The sequence below is a fragment of the Bubalus bubalis genome, chromosome 6, assembly GCF_019923935.1.
Source record: "Bubalus bubalis isolate 160015118507 breed Murrah chromosome 6, NDDB_SH_1, whole genome shotgun sequence".
NCBI lineage: Eukaryota > Metazoa > Chordata > Mammalia > Artiodactyla > Bovidae > Bubalus > Bubalus bubalis.
This window is the reverse complement of record NC_059162.1, coordinates 83,521,614-83,542,620: the sequence shown is the minus strand read 5'-3', so window position 1 is coordinate 83,542,620 and position 21,007 is coordinate 83,521,614. Positions and strand designations below refer to the sequence as shown.

At 39.4% G+C, this 21,007-nt stretch overlaps 1 protein-coding gene across 4 annotated transcripts in view; it reads left to right on the top strand.

The window, feature by feature from the left end:
- PATJ (PATJ crumbs cell polarity complex component) overlaps nucleotides 1-21,007 on the top strand; it is a 382,417-nt gene that overhangs the window by 64,345 nt on the left and 297,065 nt on the right. For all 4 annotated transcript variants that reach the window (XM_025288586.3, XM_025288590.3, XM_025288587.3 and 1 more), the window contains exons 13-16: nucleotides 618-694; nucleotides 3,224-3,280; nucleotides 14,501-14,635; nucleotides 19,023-19,184. In XM_025288586.3, the coding sequence (XP_025144371.3) occupies nucleotides 618-694; nucleotides 3,224-3,280; nucleotides 14,501-14,635; nucleotides 19,023-19,184 (431 nt within the window). The remainder of the gene's footprint in view (nucleotides 1-617; nucleotides 695-3,223; nucleotides 3,281-14,500; nucleotides 14,636-19,022; nucleotides 19,185-21,007) is intronic.

The window sequence follows — 21,007 nt, the reverse complement described above, 5'->3', positions numbered from 1 at the left end:
GCAGTACTCCCCTTAAGCAAGAAAATCATAAAGGTATGATAACCACATAGCCACAAATAACCAAAGTAAAACCAAAGTTTTTGTTACATTAAAGCTCATGCAACTCATTGGTTGAATTAAATCAAACTTTTCTATCCACCCAAGTAAAAAGCTTGATTGGGTCATGTTGGTGTGCCTTGTTGATAGTAAAGATATCTTGATAGGTTTTTACACTTCTGTGGGTGAGTGGAAGGTACTACACTGAAGCGATTAACATTCACCTTAAATCTTTCTTTGTCCTAACATAGCATAAAGCAAAGCCAGATACATTTTACTTATAAACCACAGGATGTTTGCATATATACTGTATAATTCAGATTTCATTGATAACTTATCATTTCCTTTTCTATTTAAAATATTCCTTAACAGCAGAAGCCCTATTCATAGTTTGGTCACCGCCAGTCTTATACATGTCTTATAAGTCACCTCTAATTAACTTTACCTAAATAGACCTAAGTTAATACACTTTCCTTTTTATTCATTTCCCTTTTACTTACTCAAACTGTGATGTTATGGAAGAATTCAGTAGTTTAGTGGGTTTAACTCACAGTAGCTTCAACTTTTTTTTTTTAATCCAGAAAAAGCCCCAGACTCTCCAGAAAATGAGCTGAAATCCAGATGGGAAAATGTACTGGGCCCTGATTATGAAGTAATGGTATGTTAAAATCTTCTAATAAAAAACACTCATGTCTCATTCTATGTCATGCTTCTAATGGCACAATTGAAAGAAATGGGAGACTCAAAGAGTAACCAGCCTGCCTTTATTTTTTCTTCCTATGTTTTTTCCCTATTGGATCAATTAATTAATTTTATTTTTTCATTTTAGACTGCAAGAACAGTTAAGGACTGCAGACAAGTTTCAGTTACAATTAACAGACACTCAGTTCATGTTGAGACCATTTAAGTTAACAATAGGCTGAAAAATGTTAGGAGAGAGAGGGCTTGCCTTTAAATTTATAACCTGTATCAGCTGCTTAAAATTGCTGGCATTTTTATGATTGCTTTTATGATCTGTTTGTTTTATTGTACACTGAAAGGGCTGTGGATATTAGTCCTATGTTTCACAAAGAATGTTACAGTTTTATGAGAAAAATGAAAGAATGATTATCAAATGTATTTGGGAGAACAGGAAGTAATTTAGGTTAGGTATAAGTTTATAGTGCCAGTGGTCCATTAGACTTCCTTTCACCTGTTATTAGATTCATTGAGTAAAGGATTGATTACATTTCTCCAAATGAATCCACATGAAACCAGAAAGCTGCGCTTAGAAAAGCCTCTGCAGTGCCCATTAAATGTGTTAGTAATAAAGTATTCTATTAAATTTCTATTGTTATTCACATTTTCTTACATATGTTTGTCATTAGTATTTGTTGGCTGGTTGGAGATCTTTTTTTCCTATTCTAGCCACTATCTATTGTCAGACATTTTCCAGTGTCATTAACATGAGTCAAAACAGTTTATGCTTTCTCTTCTCACTAGTTTTGTACTTCAAGTTGATCCTCATGAACTGCTGCTGCTTTACTTTGTAGATTTTGGAGCTATTTTGTCATTAGCCTGCTGCTGCTGCTAAGTCACTTCAGTCGTGTCTGACTCTGTGTGACCCCATACACGGCAGCCCACTAGAGAAAATGACCTTTCTGCAATTTGGAGTGGTTAATATTCAAAATAGTTTGGTGTACCAGTTTTTTTTAATGGTTGGTTTTAAATGAGCTCTTTTTGGTTAAAAATTTATCCTCTTTGGGGCATCCCTGGTGGCTCAGCAGTAAAAAATCTGCCTGCAGTACAGGAGACATAGGAGATGTGGGCTCGATCCCTGGGTTGGGAAGATCCCCCAGAGAAGGAAATGGCAACCCACTCCAGTATTCTTGCCTGGGAAATCCCATGGACAGAGAAGCCTGGTGGGCTACAGTCCATAGGGTCACAAAGAGTTGGACACAACTGAACACGCACATTATCCTCTTTATAACTACCCTTCCAAATTTAATTTATCACATGATGAGGTCATAACCAAGGGGCTTGAAAGAGGAGACAGAATTTGGAGTTCGAAATTTAAAGTGACAGGGATGAGGCAACAGAAGGAGAAGCCAGGCAAGATGGATGAGTGAATGCGTACATACAAACGTGCATACCTACCTGCGTGCACATGCTCTAGTGTTTCTTACTGTATTTTCTTCCAGAATCTACTTATCTGAAGTGCAGTACTTGTAGAAGATTTAGCTGAACCACTGTTTAACTTCTCCCCTCCCTCCAGATGCACTGTATTTTATTAACAACTTATAGATGCAAATCATCAGTGAAATGTTTTGCTTGCAAGGAATTCATTTCTGTGGATGTCTACCACTGAAGCTCAGAACAATAGGTTTAGGCCAGGATTAAAAGCTTTCAGGATTCCACCATCTTCCCACCCACCGGTCCAGGTCCTTTGTTTGTGTCCTCGCTGGCTCTTTCTCCTAGGGAAATGGTTTGGGCTTACTGTGGAAATTCAGGTGCTTCAGTTTTTCCAAACTTCTCTGATTTTAATGACCTTGCAAACTTTGTTTTAAGGCCTAGGTTTAGAAATAAAAATGACCAGAGTCTTGGTTTTGTGAAAAGAATAAAATTTTTATGGCTTTAATATAATGGAAGATTACATTAAAATTTTAGGTGTCATGGATTTTTAAAAATAGTATATATATTTGCCCATCACCTTCTAGTTCAACTTTTGAATCATTTATGAAAAAAGATTGTTGTGGAGAACAATGACAACAAAAAAGCAAATATTCTCTGAGATTTTATATTGTGTGTTATGGATTTTAGAAACACAGAAAAAAGATTAGATGGAGTTATCAATATATAGGTTTTATACAGATTTTTTTCAGAAAGCCTGGAGAAGGCAATGGCACCCCACTCCAGTCCTCTTGCCTGGAAAATCCCATGGATGGAGGAGCCTGGTAGGCTGTGGTCCATGGGGTCGCTAGGAGTCGGACTCGACTGAACAACTTCACTTTCACTTTTCACTTTCATGTATTGGAGAAGGAAATGGCAACCCACTCCAGTGTTCTTGCCTGGAGAATCCCAGGGATGGGGGAGCCTTGTGGGTCGCACAGAGTCGGACACGACTGAGGCGACTTAGCAGCAGCAGCAGCAGGAAGAAATAAAGTTATGCTTTTACAAATATTGACAGTATCTTTTCTTGTGAATTTAGGTTGCTACTTTGGATACACAGATTGCTGATGATGCTGAATTACAGAAATATTCAAAGGTAAGCACATTGTTTAAACTGTTGTCAGTTTTTTGTTGTTTGAAGAACTTTCTCTAAATTCTTGTCAAAGTAACTCGATTAATGCTGTGACCTGAAGTTTTCAGAATTTAATTTTAGAGGTTTTCTGGAAATGTAGTAGGTTCTGACTGGTATGAAGTGTGATAGTTAGATGTGCCTGGGAAGAACAGGCCACTTCAGATGCCAAAATTCCAGGCTTGACTGCGTTGCCCACCTTAAAGGTACTATGCAGAGCAGGCTTTGCAGAGTGTGTTAGTTTTTCAGATATTATAAGTCCTTTTACATTGTTTCCCGGACTTCCCTGGTGGTCCAGTGGTTAAGAATCTACCTACCAATGTAGGGGATATGGGTTTGATCCCTGGTCTGGGAAGAGTCCACATGCCGGCAGATCAACAAAGCCCATGTACTATAACTACACTACTTACCCTAACAAATATTCAGTTAGACTGAATATTTGATATTATGTATGCCAACTACAGAAGGCTTAAGGTGATGTTATCTCTGTCCAAGGGAGTCACTGTTTCTTCTAATAAGGAGATACTGTGCGTGTGTGCGTGTGTGTGGGTGTGTGTGTGCAGTGAGGCAGAGGTACAGTTCAGGTAAGGTTTGGACTCTCTTGGGTTGCCTTTGCTCCTAACACATGACCTCCAGGTATTCCATTGAGTCTGAGGTATTTATCAGTTCCCAGTCCCTGGTGGAACCTGGGAACTCCAAGTGTCCCTCAGTACTTTGGGATTGTAGAAATCTGCTTAGCTCTTCAGGGGTTTCCTGATTAGCCTTCAGCTTGCTGTTAGAACTCGAGATGTCCTTGGAGGAAACCATGCCCTTGCTCAGGCTCAGTTCATCATATAGTTCAGCTTTAGTTGTTCTTACATATTCCAAGCCATGAGACCCCATATCATCATTTTCTATACTAAGGAAAAAATACAGTGACCGCACTTTGTACATATTAAAGAATGTCATTGTCTTTCTCCAGGCAGAACATGTTTTCTCTCATCTTCGTCCCTAGTTCCTTACCACCAGTCTACTTTTCTTCTTCCTGATCAGCTTCTATGCATTATATCTATTTGCACTGAGTTACTCTGATATAAAGGAGAAGGCCACGGCAACCCACTCCAGTACTCTTGCCTGGGGAATCCCATGGATGGAGGAGCCTGGTGGGCTGCAGTCCATGGGGTCACAGGGAGTTGGACACGACTGTGTGACTTCACTTTCACTTTCATGCATTGGAGAAGGAAATGGCAACCCACTCCAGTGTTCTTGCCTGGAGAATCCCAGGGACGATGGAGCCTGGTGGGCTGCCGTCTATGGGGTCGCACAGAGTCGGACACGACTGAAGTGACTTAGCAGCAGCAGCAGCACTCTGATATAATGGTGTGGAAAGGTTTTGAATAGAACAGATGTTCAGAACCACCTCACCAGTACATTCAACTGTTCATTCATTCATTCATCAAGTATTTATTGATACCAACTCAGTGCCAGGTCCTTCACTGGGTATGGGATTTCAGAAGAGAACAGGAAAAAAAAAACCAAAAACCAATCCCTTCCCTGTAGAACTTATATTTTAGTAGGGGGAGATAGAAAATAAGTAATAAATTATATAGCATAGATGATATGTGCCAAGCAGGAAAGATGAATAAAGAATTCAGGAAAGAATGTGGGTTTGCAATTTTAAATAGGTTGATCAGGAAAAGCCTCATTAAGAAGGTGACATTTGAGGAAATACTTTGGGGGTGAAATAAGCAGCCTAATTTTTCTTCTATATAATACAAACAATAATATCTACATTGTAGAAAGTTACATATAAGTATATTTAATATATGCCCCAGTTAGTATAACTCAGTGCCAATACATAAGAACCGTTCCATAAATGATAGTTTTGTTTCCCAGTTGTATGCTCCTAGTACTTTTAACCTCTGGCCTATTAAAGTCTCCTTTAAAAAAAAAAAAAGCTGTTTTAAAACATTTAGTTGAAATTGGAGTAGTAAAGAATCCACCTGCCAATGCAGGAGATGCAGGTTCGATCATCCTTGGATAGGGAAGGTTCCCTAGAGGAGGAAATGGCAACCCATTCCAGTATTCTTGCCTGGAAAGTTCCATGGGCAGAGGAGCCTGGTGGTGGACTATAGTCCAAGGGGTTTCAAAGAGCTGGACACGACTATGTATGCACACACTAGATTTCAGCAAAAACTACGTTTTTAAATTTTTTTTGCACTAGAAGAATTGCACTATTAATCCTCAATAGTGCAATCCTTATTTGCACTGCTCTTTTTTTTCATATTTCGTTGTTACCTGTATATGTTTACATACTTGTAGTTGGTATACTCATTCTTTTGTATAATATATGTGGCAGAGAAGGGATGTGTGCTTTTTTTAATGTAACATTATCATGTTTACTTTTTTAAACATTGATTTCTTTATTAAATGTCCACAGTTTATTTTAATGAACTATCATTGAAAAACATCCTCTTAAAATTGGAAGTTTGGTTCTTGATTTAGTAGTTTCTACTTTCTCTCTGCAATATGTAAAGAAAACTGGCCTGTCCAAACCCATTTCACACATGAGGATCCTAAAGTTTGTATAAGTTGAATGAGTCACCTCAGATTATACAACTGGATAATATAGTAGCAGAGGCAGCTTGCAGCTTAGAGAGCATTTTTTTCCTTCCTGTAATATTTACAGAGCTCCTACTTCACACCAGACACTGCGGCCAGCTGTGGGGAGCAGAATACAAAGGGTCCTCTCTCTTCTGGAGCCTGGGTTCTGGGCTAGGTTTGCTGTGCTGTGCTTAGTCGCTCAGTCATGTCCAACTCTTTGTGACCCCATGGGCTGTAGCCTGCCAGGCTCTTCTGTCCTTGGGGATTTTCCAGGCAAGAATACTTGTGTGGGTTGCCATGCCCTCCTCTGGGGGGTCTTCCCAACCCAGGGATTGAACCCAGGTCTCCTGCATTGCAGGCATATTCTTTACCATCTGAACCACCAGAGAAGCCCAAGAATACTGGAGTGGGCAGCTTATCCCTTCTCCACAGGATTTTCCTGACCCAGGAATCAAACCAGGGTCTCTTGCATTGCAGGTGGGTTCTTTACCAGCTGAGCTACCAGGGAAGCCCTGGGCTTCCCTGTTCATGATAATAAACAAGTATCACAGTTCATGATAATAAACAAGTGAAAAATAACCTGAGAAGATAGCTATAAATTGTAAAAGTGATGCAAGGAAGTGATTGTAAGAAGTGATGATTTAAGGAGCATAAACAGAATGATGAAAGCAAGTACAGTTTGCAAAGAGTTGGCCTGTGGGGGGAATGGAAGTTGTTTTGGCGTGTCCAGGTCAAACTAAATGAGCAGTAGGATGTTTTTAGGTGAGGAAGACAAGGTAGGTAGTCCAGGGCCTTGAGATCCACGCTGATAAGCCTGGGCTTTATTCTCAGTGCCAGGTAACACCAGTGGAATGTTCTAAGCAGGTTAGTATCATGCTCTGAGATCAAGGCTGTAGGTTTTTCCTCTGTCTTATTAGCTTTCTGATTAGGAAAATCATGTTTCATGACTATTGCTGGTGTTTCTAATTATTTATCTGTCTTTAGTTGGTCACTCTGGTAACCACTTCATAGCCGGAAGGAATTGTTTTAACAGATGCAGATTCAGGAAGCATCTCCCTGTATGACAGGCCAGTGTTAATAGAGAAGACTTTCTTTTGAGGTGGATGGAGTTGTAGGAAAGAGAGAGATGAAAGCACTTTGTAGTGGTTTGAGCATTAGCTGAACTGCTTCTAGGAATCTGTTAATCATGACACAAGAACAGTTTTCCCGCATCTGGGGAGACTTGCATTTTTAGGGATGGCTTTCTTGGCAAGTGTTTACTATTAAGATAATCACAGAGCTATGAGGGAGAAGCATTATGCTTATGCCAGTGACCTTTCTGCTGGCCATCAATTGTAATACAAAGTAAGCATTAGTAATTAGTGATATCCCTCGTGTGGGCAACAAAAAGACTAGGCCCTGTTCTCTGGCTTTGACAAGACAGACTGACAAATTTCACTTTGTTTCCTTCCTAAATTACTTTCTCACAGCCAGAGGGCATTAAGATGTGAGTTTGCTCCTCAGTCTGTTTGAGCAAGTAGAATTGTGAAGGCAGTGGAATGTATTGGGCCCCCACTCAGCCACCAGGGGTAGTGTTTTGCTTTAAAGACATTTCTCCTGAATAACTCTATTGGTTAGCATCTATTTCCTCCTTTCCATTTTTAGTATGTGGAGACTGAGTGTCAGGTAGGTGAAGTGACTTGCCCAGGATTATACACAGCTTTTGCTCTTCAGTCGCTCGGTCATGTCCAACAGGGGTCTTTGTGAACCCATGGACTGCAGTATGCTAGGCTTCACTGTCCTTCACCATCCCCTGGAGCTAGTTCAAATTCATGTCCATCGAGTCAGTGATGCCATCCAACTATCTCATCCTCTGTCGTCCCCTTCTCTTCCCATGTTCAATGTTTCCAGCATCAGGGTCTTTTCCAATGAATTGGCTCTTCATGTTAGGTGCCAAAGTTTTGCAGCTTCAGCATCAGTCCTTCTAATGAATCTTCAGGATTGATTTCCGTTAGGATTGACTGGTTTGATCTCCTTACAGTGCAAGGAACTCTCAAGAGTCTTTTCCAACCCCACAGTTTGAAAGCATCAGTTTTTCGAGACTCGGCTTTCTTTATGGTCCAACTCTCACATCCATACATGACTATTGGAAAAACCATAGCTTTGACTAGATGGACCTTTGTCAGCAAAGTAGTGTCTCTGCTTTTTAATATGCTGTCTAGGTTGGTCATAGCTTTTCTTCCAAGGAGCAAGCATCTTTTAATTTCATGGCTGCAGTGACCATCTGCAGTGATTTTGGAGCCCAAGAAAATAAAGTCACTGTTTCCATCGTTTCCCCATGTATTTGCCGTGAAGTGATGGGACTGGATGCCATGATCTTAGTTTTTTGAATGTTGAGTTTTAAGCCAGCTAGTAAATGGCAAAATTTAGAAGACACATCAGGAGTTATCTGGCTCCTGAGTCTGTGCCATTCTTTATGCTTTTCCTTTTGAGTAGATAATATATGGACGAGACATAAAATCTAAAAGTTTCAGAAGCAAGTACTGCAAAATATGTTTCCCACCCATCCCAGTTCCCTTGTTCTCCCCAGAGGCAACCAGCCACTGTTACCAATTCTTAAGTATGTATTTTATATTCTTAAGTATATAATTTTCTGGCCTCTTTTTGAGTGAATCACGTAAGATACAGAATCAAATAACTGTAGTGACAGTGGTTATCTAGTGGGGCAGGTGGCCTATCAGGAACACCAGAGTAGCCTTTTCAAAATAGGCATGCCCTATTTTGTTCCTCCTGACTAATATTCTGATTTTGTAGGTTTGGGGTGAGGTCCCTAAGGGGAACTGTGATTCCCTCCTTGCCTCACTTTATTGAGAATTATTATTCAGATTTTGCTAGGATGCCTTATGTGTACAGTTGACCCTTGAACAACATGGGTGTGAACCGCATGGATGCACTTATACGCAGACTTTTTTAACGGTACATACTATGGTACTCTGGTCTTCCTTGGTGGCGCTAGTAGTGAAGAACCCGCCTGCCAATATAGGAGATGTAAGAGATACGGGTTTGAGCTCTGGGTTGGGAAGATCTTTTGGAGCAGAACTTGGTAACCCACTCCAATATTCTTGCCTGAAGAATCACGTGGACAGAGGAGTCTGGCAGGCTACAGCCCATCGGGTCATAAGGAGTAGGACACGACTGAGTGACTAAACAACAGCAACACTACAACACTACAGTACTATGCCATCCTCAGATATGGAGGGACCTCAGATATGGAGGGCTGACTCTAAGTTATACCCGGCTTTTCAATTGTGTAGAGAGTCAGTGCCTCTAACCTTGAATTATAAATGGTCAGCTATATTCAAGGAGGGAGGGGTTACTTCCTCAAGACAGATGAAGGAGGCTTATGTGAGGATGAACTATACTCTCAAGAATGAATTTGGAGAAATAAGAACAGTGGATATTCAAGGTGGATGAAATACCATGAGCAAAGGTAGAAAGAGCCATAAGGGCAGAGTGTTAGTTCAGTTCAGTTCAGTCGCTCAGTCGTGTCTGCCACGTGTCTGAATCGTGTCTGATTCAACCCCATGAATCGCAGCACGCCAGGCCTCCCTGTCCATCACCAACTCCTGGAGTTCACTCAGACTCACGTCCATCGAGTCAGTGATGCCATCCAGCCATCTCATCCTCTGTCGTCCCCTTCTCCTCCTGCCCCCAATCCCTCCCAGCATCAGAATCTTTTCCAATGAGTCCACTCTTCACATGAGGTGGCCAAAGTACAGGAGTTTCAGCTTTAGCATCATTCCTTCCAAAGAAATCCCAGGGCTGATCTCCTTCAGAATGGACTGGTTGGATCTCCTTGCAGTCCAAGGGACTCTCAAGAGTCTTCTCCAACACCACAGTTCAAAAGCATCAATTCTTCGGCGCTCAGCCTTCTTCACAGTCCAACTCTCACATCCATACACGACCACAGGAAAAACCATAGCCTTGACTAGACGGACCTTTGTTGGCAAAGTAATGTCTCTGCTTTTCAATATGCTATCTAGGTTGGTCATAACTTTCCTTCTAAGGAGTAAGTCTTTTAATTTCATGGCTGCAATCACCATCTGCAGTGATTTTGGAGCCCAGAAAAATAAAGTCTGACACTGTTTCCACTGTTTCCCCATCTATTTCCCATGAAGTGATGGGACCAGATGCCATGATCTTCGTTTTCTGAATGTTGAGCTTTAAGCCAACTTTTTCACTCTCCACTTTCACTTTCATCAAGAGGCTTTTTAGTTCCTCTTCACTTTCTGCCATAAGGGTGGTGTCATCTGCATATCTGCGGTTATTGATATTTCTCCCGGCAATCTTGATTCCAGCTTGTGTTTCTTCCAGTCCAGCGTTTCTCATGATGTACTCTGCTCCCCAAGTCAGTAGGTGCCCAGTATGCTACTGGAGATCAGTGGAGAAATAACTCCAGAAAGAATGAAGGGATGGAGCCAAAGCAAAAAACAATACCCAGCTGTGGACGTGACTGGTGATAGAAGCAAGGTCCGATGCAGAGTGCTGGGTTAGGTGTCAAAAGCTCAAATATCTCTTGGGCCAGACAGGTAACAAATGCTATCTGAAATGAAAAATGACAGCTGATGCTTGACCTCGGTGTAAGGAAGCTGAAGAGATCTTCAATATATTTCTCTAGAGCAGAGTATGTAATGTTTATTTTTTGAACATTCAGAGTTAAAATTTTAATTTTTTTTAGTCCACGCCATGTGATTTGTGGCATCTTAGTTCCTTGACCAGGGATTAAATATGGGTCCTTGGCAGTGAAAGCATGGAGTCTTAACCACTGGACTGCCAGGGAATTCCCCAGAATTAAAATTTTAGACAGATGAGAGAACCAATATAAATCAAGCTCTACTAGGTTGACTGTCTTGCACAACCTCTGCGTGAATATACCTCACTTTGGAGGCCAGTATCCTGTGTTTCATCATTAGTTTAAAATGTAGCCACATTCTTGGAAAGTTTGTTTTTAATTGGGGTAAATTTACCAAGTCTTTCTACCTAATCTTTAAACATAAATGGTTATGTAATATCTCTAGTGAAAGAAAGAGAGAGAGAGAGTGTGTGTGTATAAGAACTAATCATAGGATCCTTTCTGTTCTATTTTAAGTTCAACTGTTTTGGAAGCCTCCTCCCCATGCCACTGACATAGCTATTCCTTTTCAGAAGCTTTTTTTTTTTTTTAACCCCAGAGCAACATTTATATTCCCACTTGAATACTTTGATATCTTGTTTGAGGGACAAGATAAAATGAATGAACTGCAGCTTGTTTCCTGACTGTTCCCTCCACTCATAGGTTGAAGGCCTCTAGCTTTCTTGATCTCATTTGATCTTCATCATTTTAGCATCTACAGTAAATCACCCAATGGTCACACTTTCCTTGAATCCATTTCCTTGTACCCTTTACTTGTCATATTAGGATCATGAACATCCTGCTGCTCAATTAACTTTGTCAAGTTAAGTAGGACCCCTTACAAAGCACATTGAATTAGCAGCAAAAAGCATAACGTGCTTTGTGTGTGAAGGCATCAATCATCTGTTGACACCTACTCGTGTCATTTTAGCACTTTCTGCTCTCAGAATTCCGAAAGGGTGGACTACTGAAAGAGACAGATGAAATGGTTGATTTGTTTAGTTGCTAAATGCAGCTGGGACAAGTAATTAAATAGTCCTGCTCCCACAGAGACACCTGGAGCCACGTACCATCAAGTCTCAGAAACCCAGCTGTACTCAGATTTAGATTTAGAACTAATATTAGGTAGGCTTCTTTTAGATTGACAGATTTTGTAAACATCATTTCTGGTTTATCTATTCAGTATGATTGAAGGTGGAGCATGTGTGTTTCATGCAAGCTTGTAGGGAGCGTGTGGTATTTACAGATATCTAGGGGAGTAGCCTAGAGGGGCACAGTTCTGCATCTCGTGGGCAGGGGATTCCTTGAGTAAGCTGCTGCTGCTCTGTGGTACTCCAGCCTGTTCCTGACATCAGCTGTTCCATGGAGAAGGGAAATACAGCGGGTTAGTAAGGGGCTTACTTTCATGCATTGGAGAAGGAAATGGCAACCCACTCCAGTGTTCTTGCCTGGAGAATCTCAGGGACGGCGGAGCCTGGTGGGCTGCTGTCTATGGGGTCGCACAGAGTCGGACATGACTGAAGCGACTTAGCAGCAGTAGGGGCTTGGAGGGGAGCCTGGGATCAATTCCCTCCTTAATCCTTCTATTTTTTATGGGGACATGCTATTATACAAGCAGCAAAGATCTCTCTGTGCAGCAATGTGTGTTTTAATTTGGGCACTTATTTCTATGTAGGAATTACTACCACTGTTTATCCTGTTGCTCAAACCAAAAATTTAGCAAATACCTTTTTCACTTACCTTCCACGCAATCTACCAGCAGGTTCTTTGTAGGGCTGACTCATTCTTATCTTTCGAGTCTCACCTCACATGTCCCCATCTGCATGAAACCTACTCTGACCAACTTTTCAAAACAGCCATTACGGTTGTGTCTGATGTCCTGACATTGATTAGCTCCTTCATAGCACTTACCACAGTAATTTGGGGTTTATATTTCACTTGTTTCTTGGTGCATTGTTTGTTGACTTATTTTGTTTTGCTTGAGTCTGCTTGCTCTCTTGCTTGTTTATATTATCTCTCTTCTACACTAGATGTTAGTACCATAGGATAGAGACTGTGGGATCTTCTCAGAGCAGGGGTTGAACCGGTGTCCCCTGCATTACGAGGTGGATTCTTAATCACTGGACCACCGAGGAAGCTCCACGATATTTATTTTTTCATATTTATTTATTTGTTTAATTGCTAAATAAAAAATAAATTCATTTATTATTTATAAATTTATTTTTTATTTTTAAAATTGTTAAATTCACTTACTAATTTATTTTTAATGATACTTTATTTGTTTAATTATTTGTATAATTTCATGTTTAATAATGGCTGTCATCAACAACTGGCTTGCAGAATTCCTGAAAATGGAACAACCTGCTCTTGCAAGCAGACTTCAGCAAACATTTGGGGATGAATTACAGGGACCCACTGGCCACTCTCTGCTCTAGTGTTTGGCTCATAAGGAAGGAAGGAAGAGAGTTGGCCGAGTTGGATGGGTAAACTGCTATTACAGAACATTTCTCAGAGCTTTTATTTACCTTTCAGTGCTAAAGGAAAGGACGCTAATATCTCCTAGCGTGATGGTAAAAGATTGGGTACAATGATGAAACAGAATGAGATAGCAGCAGTGACAAATGAAGAAATCACAGAGAAGAAACAAGAATAAAATCAGTCTTACTTTCACACTGCTAAAACAGCTCTTTGCTCGATCCTGAGGTGCTTGGTCAAGAGCATTTAATTTTCAGAAAATTAGCCCAAGTTCCTCATGCCTGATTTAAGCCCTTGCAGCCACAGTCAGCTGGCTCCATTGCCACTTCGCATTTGCCTGTGTGTCTGTAGTGGAATGGAAATGAGCCCCAGGTGGTGTCTGAAGCAAGGCGTGTGGAACTCTGGGGACTCAGAGCAGATGACTAAGGGGAGGTGACAAGCTTCAGGATAAATAATCACAGAGAAAAGGAAATATGAGGGAAAGAGTCATGTCATGAGTGTATTGCCACCTTGTGTAGGGTTTTCTCCTCAGCAAATACACCATTAGAGATGGGCCTGGTATTTTAGATAAATGGACTATTGATATAGGGACTATAAATCATAATTAGTGCCATTTACCATATTTGAGTGTATATAGCCACAGTGAGAAATCATTAGCTCCAGTTTTGAAAGTGAAGGGCATGGAGTTTGGTGAATGCCCTTGACCTTTATAGCCAACAACACCAGGATGCTCATTTTCTTACCTTCCGAGAGTGGAATAACGATTGCCTTCTTTATTTCACACCTATGCCTCCCCCACATCAGAAAGTATTCTAACTTAAACGGGTGAGATGGAAAAGACACTTGAAAGAGGTACCATCTTTCGTGAATCAGTTCAAATAACATGTTAGGAGCCCATCTTCAGAGGCCTGGTACTATTCTAGGGCCTAAGATTATAGAGAGAAAAGATAGCCTCGAGCAGGGGGGCAGTTAAGAAAATAGGAATTTTAAACACAGTGTGTTGTGCACTGTGATGGAGATGTATACAGGATAGTCTTATAGCCACCCTTATATCACCTCCAGGTGGAGGTGAGTTAACTCAGATATCAGGAAGGGCTTCATGGAAGTGACACTGATTTTGGTATTGAGGTGTGAATGGAACTTAAGTTACATATAAAAAGGAGGGATGAGAAGCCCTGCAGAAAAGTGAAACACAGAATACGTTCTGGGACCAATTGGAAGTTTGGAGTGCCAGAGCTTAGCATTGGAGACTTTGTCTGTCTCTGTTCCCAGGGAATCTGAAAGGGAAAGAGTGAGAACAAGATGACAAATGACTTCATATTTTACTTGAGGCTATTTTTCCAGTTATTGTCTCTTTGAGGATTTTCGTGATCTGACTCAAGGGGTGGGACTATCATGTCAAAGTGACATTTGATGGAGAATTACCAGCCAGATGTGTCCATGTCATGTTTCTATTACTGCTCTATGTTTCGGTGCAGCTGCTGCCCATTCACACTCTGAGGCTTGGCATGGAAGTGGATTCCTTTGATGGGCACCATTATATCTCTTCGATTGCTCCAGGTGGTCCTCTTGATACACTGAACCTCCTACAGCCAGAGGATGAACTTCTTGAGGTAAAAATTTTGAGGGGGAAAAAAGATACAGCGCAAGAATTTTTAAGTTATAGGAAAATGTGTTCTCACCGGAAATCCACTGAGTTATATCACCAATGCCAATATAATGTGAGCTACTAGAAACTGAAAAATACTTGTTGACTATCCATGGGGTTGCAAAGAGTCAGACATGACTGGGTGACTGAACAACAACAACAAATACTTAACAAAACTGTACTGTATACTTGAAAGTGGCTGAAATAGTAGATAGTATTCTTACCACACACACACAGTATGGAAACTATGTGAGGTGATAGATAATATTAATTGGCCTCATTGTGGTAATGATTTCACAATATATATATCAAGTCATTTACATTGTATGCCTTAAACTTGTACATGTTACATGTCAATTATATCTAGATAAAGCTAGAAAAAATAAACATGAAGAAAAATGCTAACAACTTTTTGTAGTGATAAGAGAAGCAGATGATATACTTTCAGTTCATTATCTCTATCCTTTGGGACTCCTGGGATGTTCTTTTTTTGAGTGCTTATTTTCATGATTAAGAAAGAACCTAATTTCCCACTTCAGTTTGACAGCATAATTTTTTTTTTCAAAATCCTTTTTTAAAGACTCTAATCCCTGATCCTTGTTTGAAACATGCACTTGTATTTATTTGAGGGTTTTGGTAACCTCCAGCTAATATTTTACTGACTGGCTTTCAAACGGTCTCTTTGGGACTCCCTCCCCCCAAGATGGCAGCCTCTGGTGGGCTTACTCAGGTTTCTGAGCCTCTCTTCAGTTGGAGCAATTCTAGAGCACTTATGCTTTGACATGACTCCTTGAGAGATTTTATTAGATTGGAAAGTTCTATCATCAACACAGCAGACAAATCCAAGCAACAGCCCTTAATTTTATAGATAAGAAAACAAGACATTGATGTCCCCCAACTTTACCCACTGACAGAATTATGACTTTAGTTCATCTTTTGTAACTCCCATTTCACTGGTTTTTCAGTACATCACACTACTTTCAGAGCGGCTAAAAAAAAAATGTGGGCAGTAGCCAAACTTAGAGAAGGCTGTGTAGGAAAGGGTTCTTCCAAGTGTTAGATCCACAAGAAATCCTAAGTTGGGTGTAATAGAATCAACCTAGTTGCCTTGGCCAAGATTAGAATTTCATGGGCCTGGAAGTAGAGATTTCTTTCTAAAATTGTATTTGTTTAAAGTGAGGTGGCAAGGATAGCAAATAGGTTTCTTGTTGGATTTTTTTAAAAGTAGTGTTCTTTCACCTGGAGGAGTATGTTGAGAATTTCGAGTTGAATTGTAAGGTCGGAGAAAAAAGTACTGTGGCTATTGGCAAATTTGTTCATAAGCATAGGAGGCCAGGTGTTGGGATCCTGTTTTAGGGTGTAATAAATGGCTTATTTTTTATGTGTTCAAGAAATGATGTTGGGATGCTTAATGTGAATTAATGCCCTAGACTTTATCATTTATGGGAACTTGGTGCTGAATCATGTCTTTCTCTTCTTATTTGCACAGTATATGGCCTAATTTTATGGTATCACACATGATAATCTACAGATTGGAGGCCATTTGGAAAATATTTCCATAATATGTAGTTATGAGTTATTGAGAAATGGGATATATTTATTTGGGAGATACAGAAATATAAGTAAAAAGCAGTTTAGTATACTTTTTTTGTGGTAAATATACATAACATAAAATGTATCATTTAAGGCATTTTTAGCTTACAACTCAATTGCAGTGTATAATTCATTACTAGTACATGGTAAGTGATAAAGAAATGTTGGCTGGATCTGAGTAAAGAAAGTGTGGGTGATCCCACCCATCAGCTGAGTCCCCTGTGCCTTAGCTGAGATTGGAATTCCAAGGGCCTTCTGCCTTGTAATAGAATGTGTTGTAACAAGGTAGCATGCAGACTGGTTGAATTCTTAAGTATTGATTTCTGGTGAAGGAACTTGGAATAGGGGAAGAAGCACAGATTTGGAAGCCAGAAGAGCTGCTTTTGGTTTTGAATTTGCCCCAGCTGAACCATATGTCCTACCATGTCCCTTTTTTTTTTGAGAATCATTTTCTTCATCAATAAATGCCTGCTTCACTCTCTGTGGGGATTTAGTGAAATATCAAACACGTAAAGATAATGCTTTATACATTATCTCATTGTGAGACACTGGCAACATCACCACCATGTAAAGTTATAAGCAACCTTTATGGGATAGGATTGAATGAAGTAGTGGGACGATACTAGAACAGTATTATATACTCTGCAGATGAATACGTGTGTGTGTTTTCTAGCCCCGAATTCTGAATAACCGAGACTTGACAGTACTTAAGAGGGTTTCAAGAGTCTAGAAAAATATTGTAAACTCTAAAATAAAAATTGGCTTCTTCTGAGCAACCAAATATAGAAATTAAAAAGTCCCTTAAAGTTAGCCAAATAAACTCCTAAACTGTGTGTGTGTGTTTAATGTACTGCTTAGAGCTTAAAACCAGGAACACAAATATGCTCAGGGTTAGAACACTGTGCCAAGTCTCAGCCCAGAGCAGCTGTTTACAGTGGCCATAAATCCCCTTAGATAGGAGTTGCTAATGGGAAATGTGACCAGTCCCTTTAGTGATAGAGAGTGGCGAAGAGGACCACCAGGCATTGCTATAATAATTGGAGACAATTCAAATGAATAAATAATGAGCTAAATAAATATTTAAATGTACTCCAAGATAAAAACCTGAAAAGTGATTTTCTAATTTATTGAAGTAGTATGAAGCACAAACTAAAATACTTGTGCATGGGTAGAGTTCCTGCTTTGGTTATATCCACTTGCTTTATTTTCAATATGAATTACTCCCTATTTTAGAACTTTCTGTGCTTGTGGTGCTGGTTGGCACCATGGATATGGTGTGAGCAGTGACATGGATCTCCGTCCCTGTTTTTGTGTGAAGATTGACTTGCAGTTCTTCCAGGAAAAAATCTTTCATCCGATAACTTGCTCTCCTCTGGACCCCCTCCTCAGTCATGAAGTCCTGGGAGACTTCTTAGGACTAGTTCCCTGAAGCACATGTGGGCCTCTTTACTATGTGGTGATTTCTTTGTAAATAATTAAGAGGCAGGGAGATTATGTCTGGTCTGATGCTAAGTGCTGGGTATGTTATAGGCGAGAGTAGTTCCAAGGGATGAATGACGGGGCTCAAACCACTGTTGATGGGATGCTTCTAACAAACCACTGTGCTCGTATTCCCTGAGCAATGATAGATTTTGTGGAAAGGTTCTCCCAGGAAAGTCAGCCCTGTCAGTTATCTGGACATTAGCACTGCGCCTATCAGAAATTAAGACCAGACCAGAAATACCTTTAAAACTAATAATGCTGCTGAACTCTCCCAGGAAGGTAGGAGTCATATGTGAAAAGATTATTTGTTGCCTGGATTGTGTTCATACCTTAGCTTTTTGGGAGTGGCAGACGTATGAGAGAGCTCCTGGAGCTAAAGTCATATGTATGAAAAATTAGAATAAACTTATTTTTATTAGTTTATTTATTCTAATAAACTAGTTAGAATAAACTAATGTTTCTAAATCTTTAGTGCAAAGAATTGTTACTATGCACTAAATATATGAAATTTAAATAATCTTTTGGTGATAAGCAATAATTATTAATAATGAACAGTTGATTACCGTTTTGTTCTTTTAAACATGTGGGACCCTGTGTATAATAATTTGGAAATCTGACACACTTCTTACACTTGATGGCTGTGTAAGGGCAGAGTGTGTAAGAATAAATCTGAGGCAAAGTTATGTGATTTTTTTTCTATAGAGGTGATTTTCTAGGATGATATTGAGTTTATGGAATGAGAAAGAAAATTGTGAGCTGATGCTAAATTTGACAGCTTAGTATCCTAGATTTTGTTACCTATACATTGTAAGTTGAACAGTTTGTAACAGCCTTAAAAATCAGTGTTAATATCTCTATCGATATGCCTACAAAATGAAAAAGCAAAAGGAAGGGGTCTTAAGGCTGTAATTGGTGTTTAGTGTGTTTAAGGAGAGATGGGGAGTAAATGAGAGAATACTTTGGGATATAGGAAGGAGAAAGCAGGGAGGTGTGAAAAATTAGGCAAATCACATTCCCAGTAATAGTTGAACTCTGAGCACATTGTATACTTTATTCACCAAACTCAGTAAAACCTTAACCTTCATTTTTATCAGTTTTAGAGATTTCTGGTTTTTTTTTTTATTGTTACTACTAAAATGATTACACTTAGGCCCTTTTGTTTATAGGGAAAAGAAAGTGATATCCTGTTTTTATTTTGATAGATTGATGTAAGCAAGAGGTTTTTTTTTTTTCCATTTGGGACCTCCTCAATTCTGACTTATCCCTTGTCTTTCTAGGTCAATGGCGTGCAGCTCTATGGGAAATCTCGCCGAGAAGCAGTCTCCTTTCTTAAAGAAGTGCCACCTCCCTTTACCTTGGTTTGTTGTCGACGGTTGTTTGATGATGAAGCCTCTGTAGATGAACCAAGGACCACTGAAGTCTCCCCTCCTGAAGTGAAGGTACTGAATGGATACACGTACTGTGGTTCTCATAAGCAAGTCCTGTCATCAAAGATGCCCTGAGAATGTATTGAGATATGAAGGAGGTGGGAAAAACCTCCTACCTCTCTTACTTGACAACAGCATCTCTCAAAGAAAACAATGTATAGCTTTTCAGATGGTTACTTTCCATTAATGTCATTTTTTTCACTTGAAAGATTGGTGACATTAATGTGCATGCTCTTTGATTTTAGAAAACCCCTTTTTGGTAATTGCCTGAACTTGTTACTTTTAGCTCCCACTTCTACTCAGTTTATCTTAATAAGTTTAAGATGTTGGTAAGTGTTGAATATCTAATGGACTTCCCTTTTTCAGAGCTTTAAAAACATGAAGATCTATGACCAATTTTGAAGTGAGTCTAAAAATTGCTGTAAAAGCCTTTTTAAGGTCAGAGAATAAAATAACACTTTCTGTTCCTCTGGAAGTCTTTTTTTAAAGAGCATTGTAATTATGAAAACAGTTTTAAGCACAGGTTTTGCCATCTTATGTTATTTGTAGCTTTATCTTTTTATGTCACCTTTTCCCTTTCTGGACTCTTTTAGATTATGATTCATTAACACCAGTTTAGATGCACAGGGCTGGTCCTTTTACCCACCTACCATCTGATTTTCAAGATATGTTAGACTCTAATGCTGCCTCTACCTCTTAATGATTTTGAATCCATAAGCAAATAGCTTGACTTTCTATTGATCTCCTTCCTCTGAACACAAGGGTGCTTATTGTACGTACCTTAACAATGGTGAGAGAAGGAATTGAAGTAACGTGTGCGCTCTTAGTATAATGTCTTGCATAAAGACAGTGCTCACTGAAAATTAGTGATGGCTGTTCTCAACTCCTCCCACCCACCTGTCTTTGTTTTGTGATTTCCTAAAATACAAGAGTTAGTACTGTCCTGTAGTCACAGATTCTTTAGTGTATGTTGAGTTTGTTTTTATGGCTCCTGTGGGCAAAGACCAAATCTTAAAATTATTTTGTATCTCTAGGTGTTTTTATTCTTTACTGAGCATATAAGAAATGTTTAGTAAATCATTGATTGTTGCTGATAATTTTTTTATATGTTTATCTTGGTATTTGTATTTCAAGAAAGGGACTCAAGTACCACACTTTGTGATTTTTGCAGTCTTTACTAAAATTAAATGTGGGCAATAGCTTACCTCAAAAGGTTGATAAAAATGCCGTTAATCTAATCTTACGGTGTGTGTAAATCACCAACTCAGCTTGCTGACTCTGTGCTCCCATCCGTCATGCTTTACCACAATGGGTAAACAACAGCTTTGAATTATGCTGAATGTCAACCTTGCTGGCCATTAGTTGATTGCTTTCTATTCTGTAAATACCGTATTTATGCAGAATTGATTGTATCAAAGTGATATATATTTCAGGTTGGCATATAATATTTACTTTTGGTGCCTTAAAATTTATATAAACTTGGGTTTTAAAATTACATGTGGTTTCTTAAAATCTGGCTCTCTTTTCCGTCTGTCTCTTTCTCATTTATCTCAATGCAATCTTAGGTTCTTAAACCCTCTCTGGTTAGGCAGCTCAGCCAAAATTCTAATGCTCATTAATCAGTGAAGGTATTAAATGCCCCAGTAAAACTTCAATCATATTGTATTAACCATTGTGACTTTACTTTTTATTGGAAAGTATAGGTTTCTTTTTAAATGTATAATTTCCTCACATCAGACTGATATAAACAGAAGTTTATTGATCCAAAATATTCCCCCTTATTTCAGATTCTATTATCCAAGAACCAAGAAATCATTCCCTTGTTTAGATTCAAC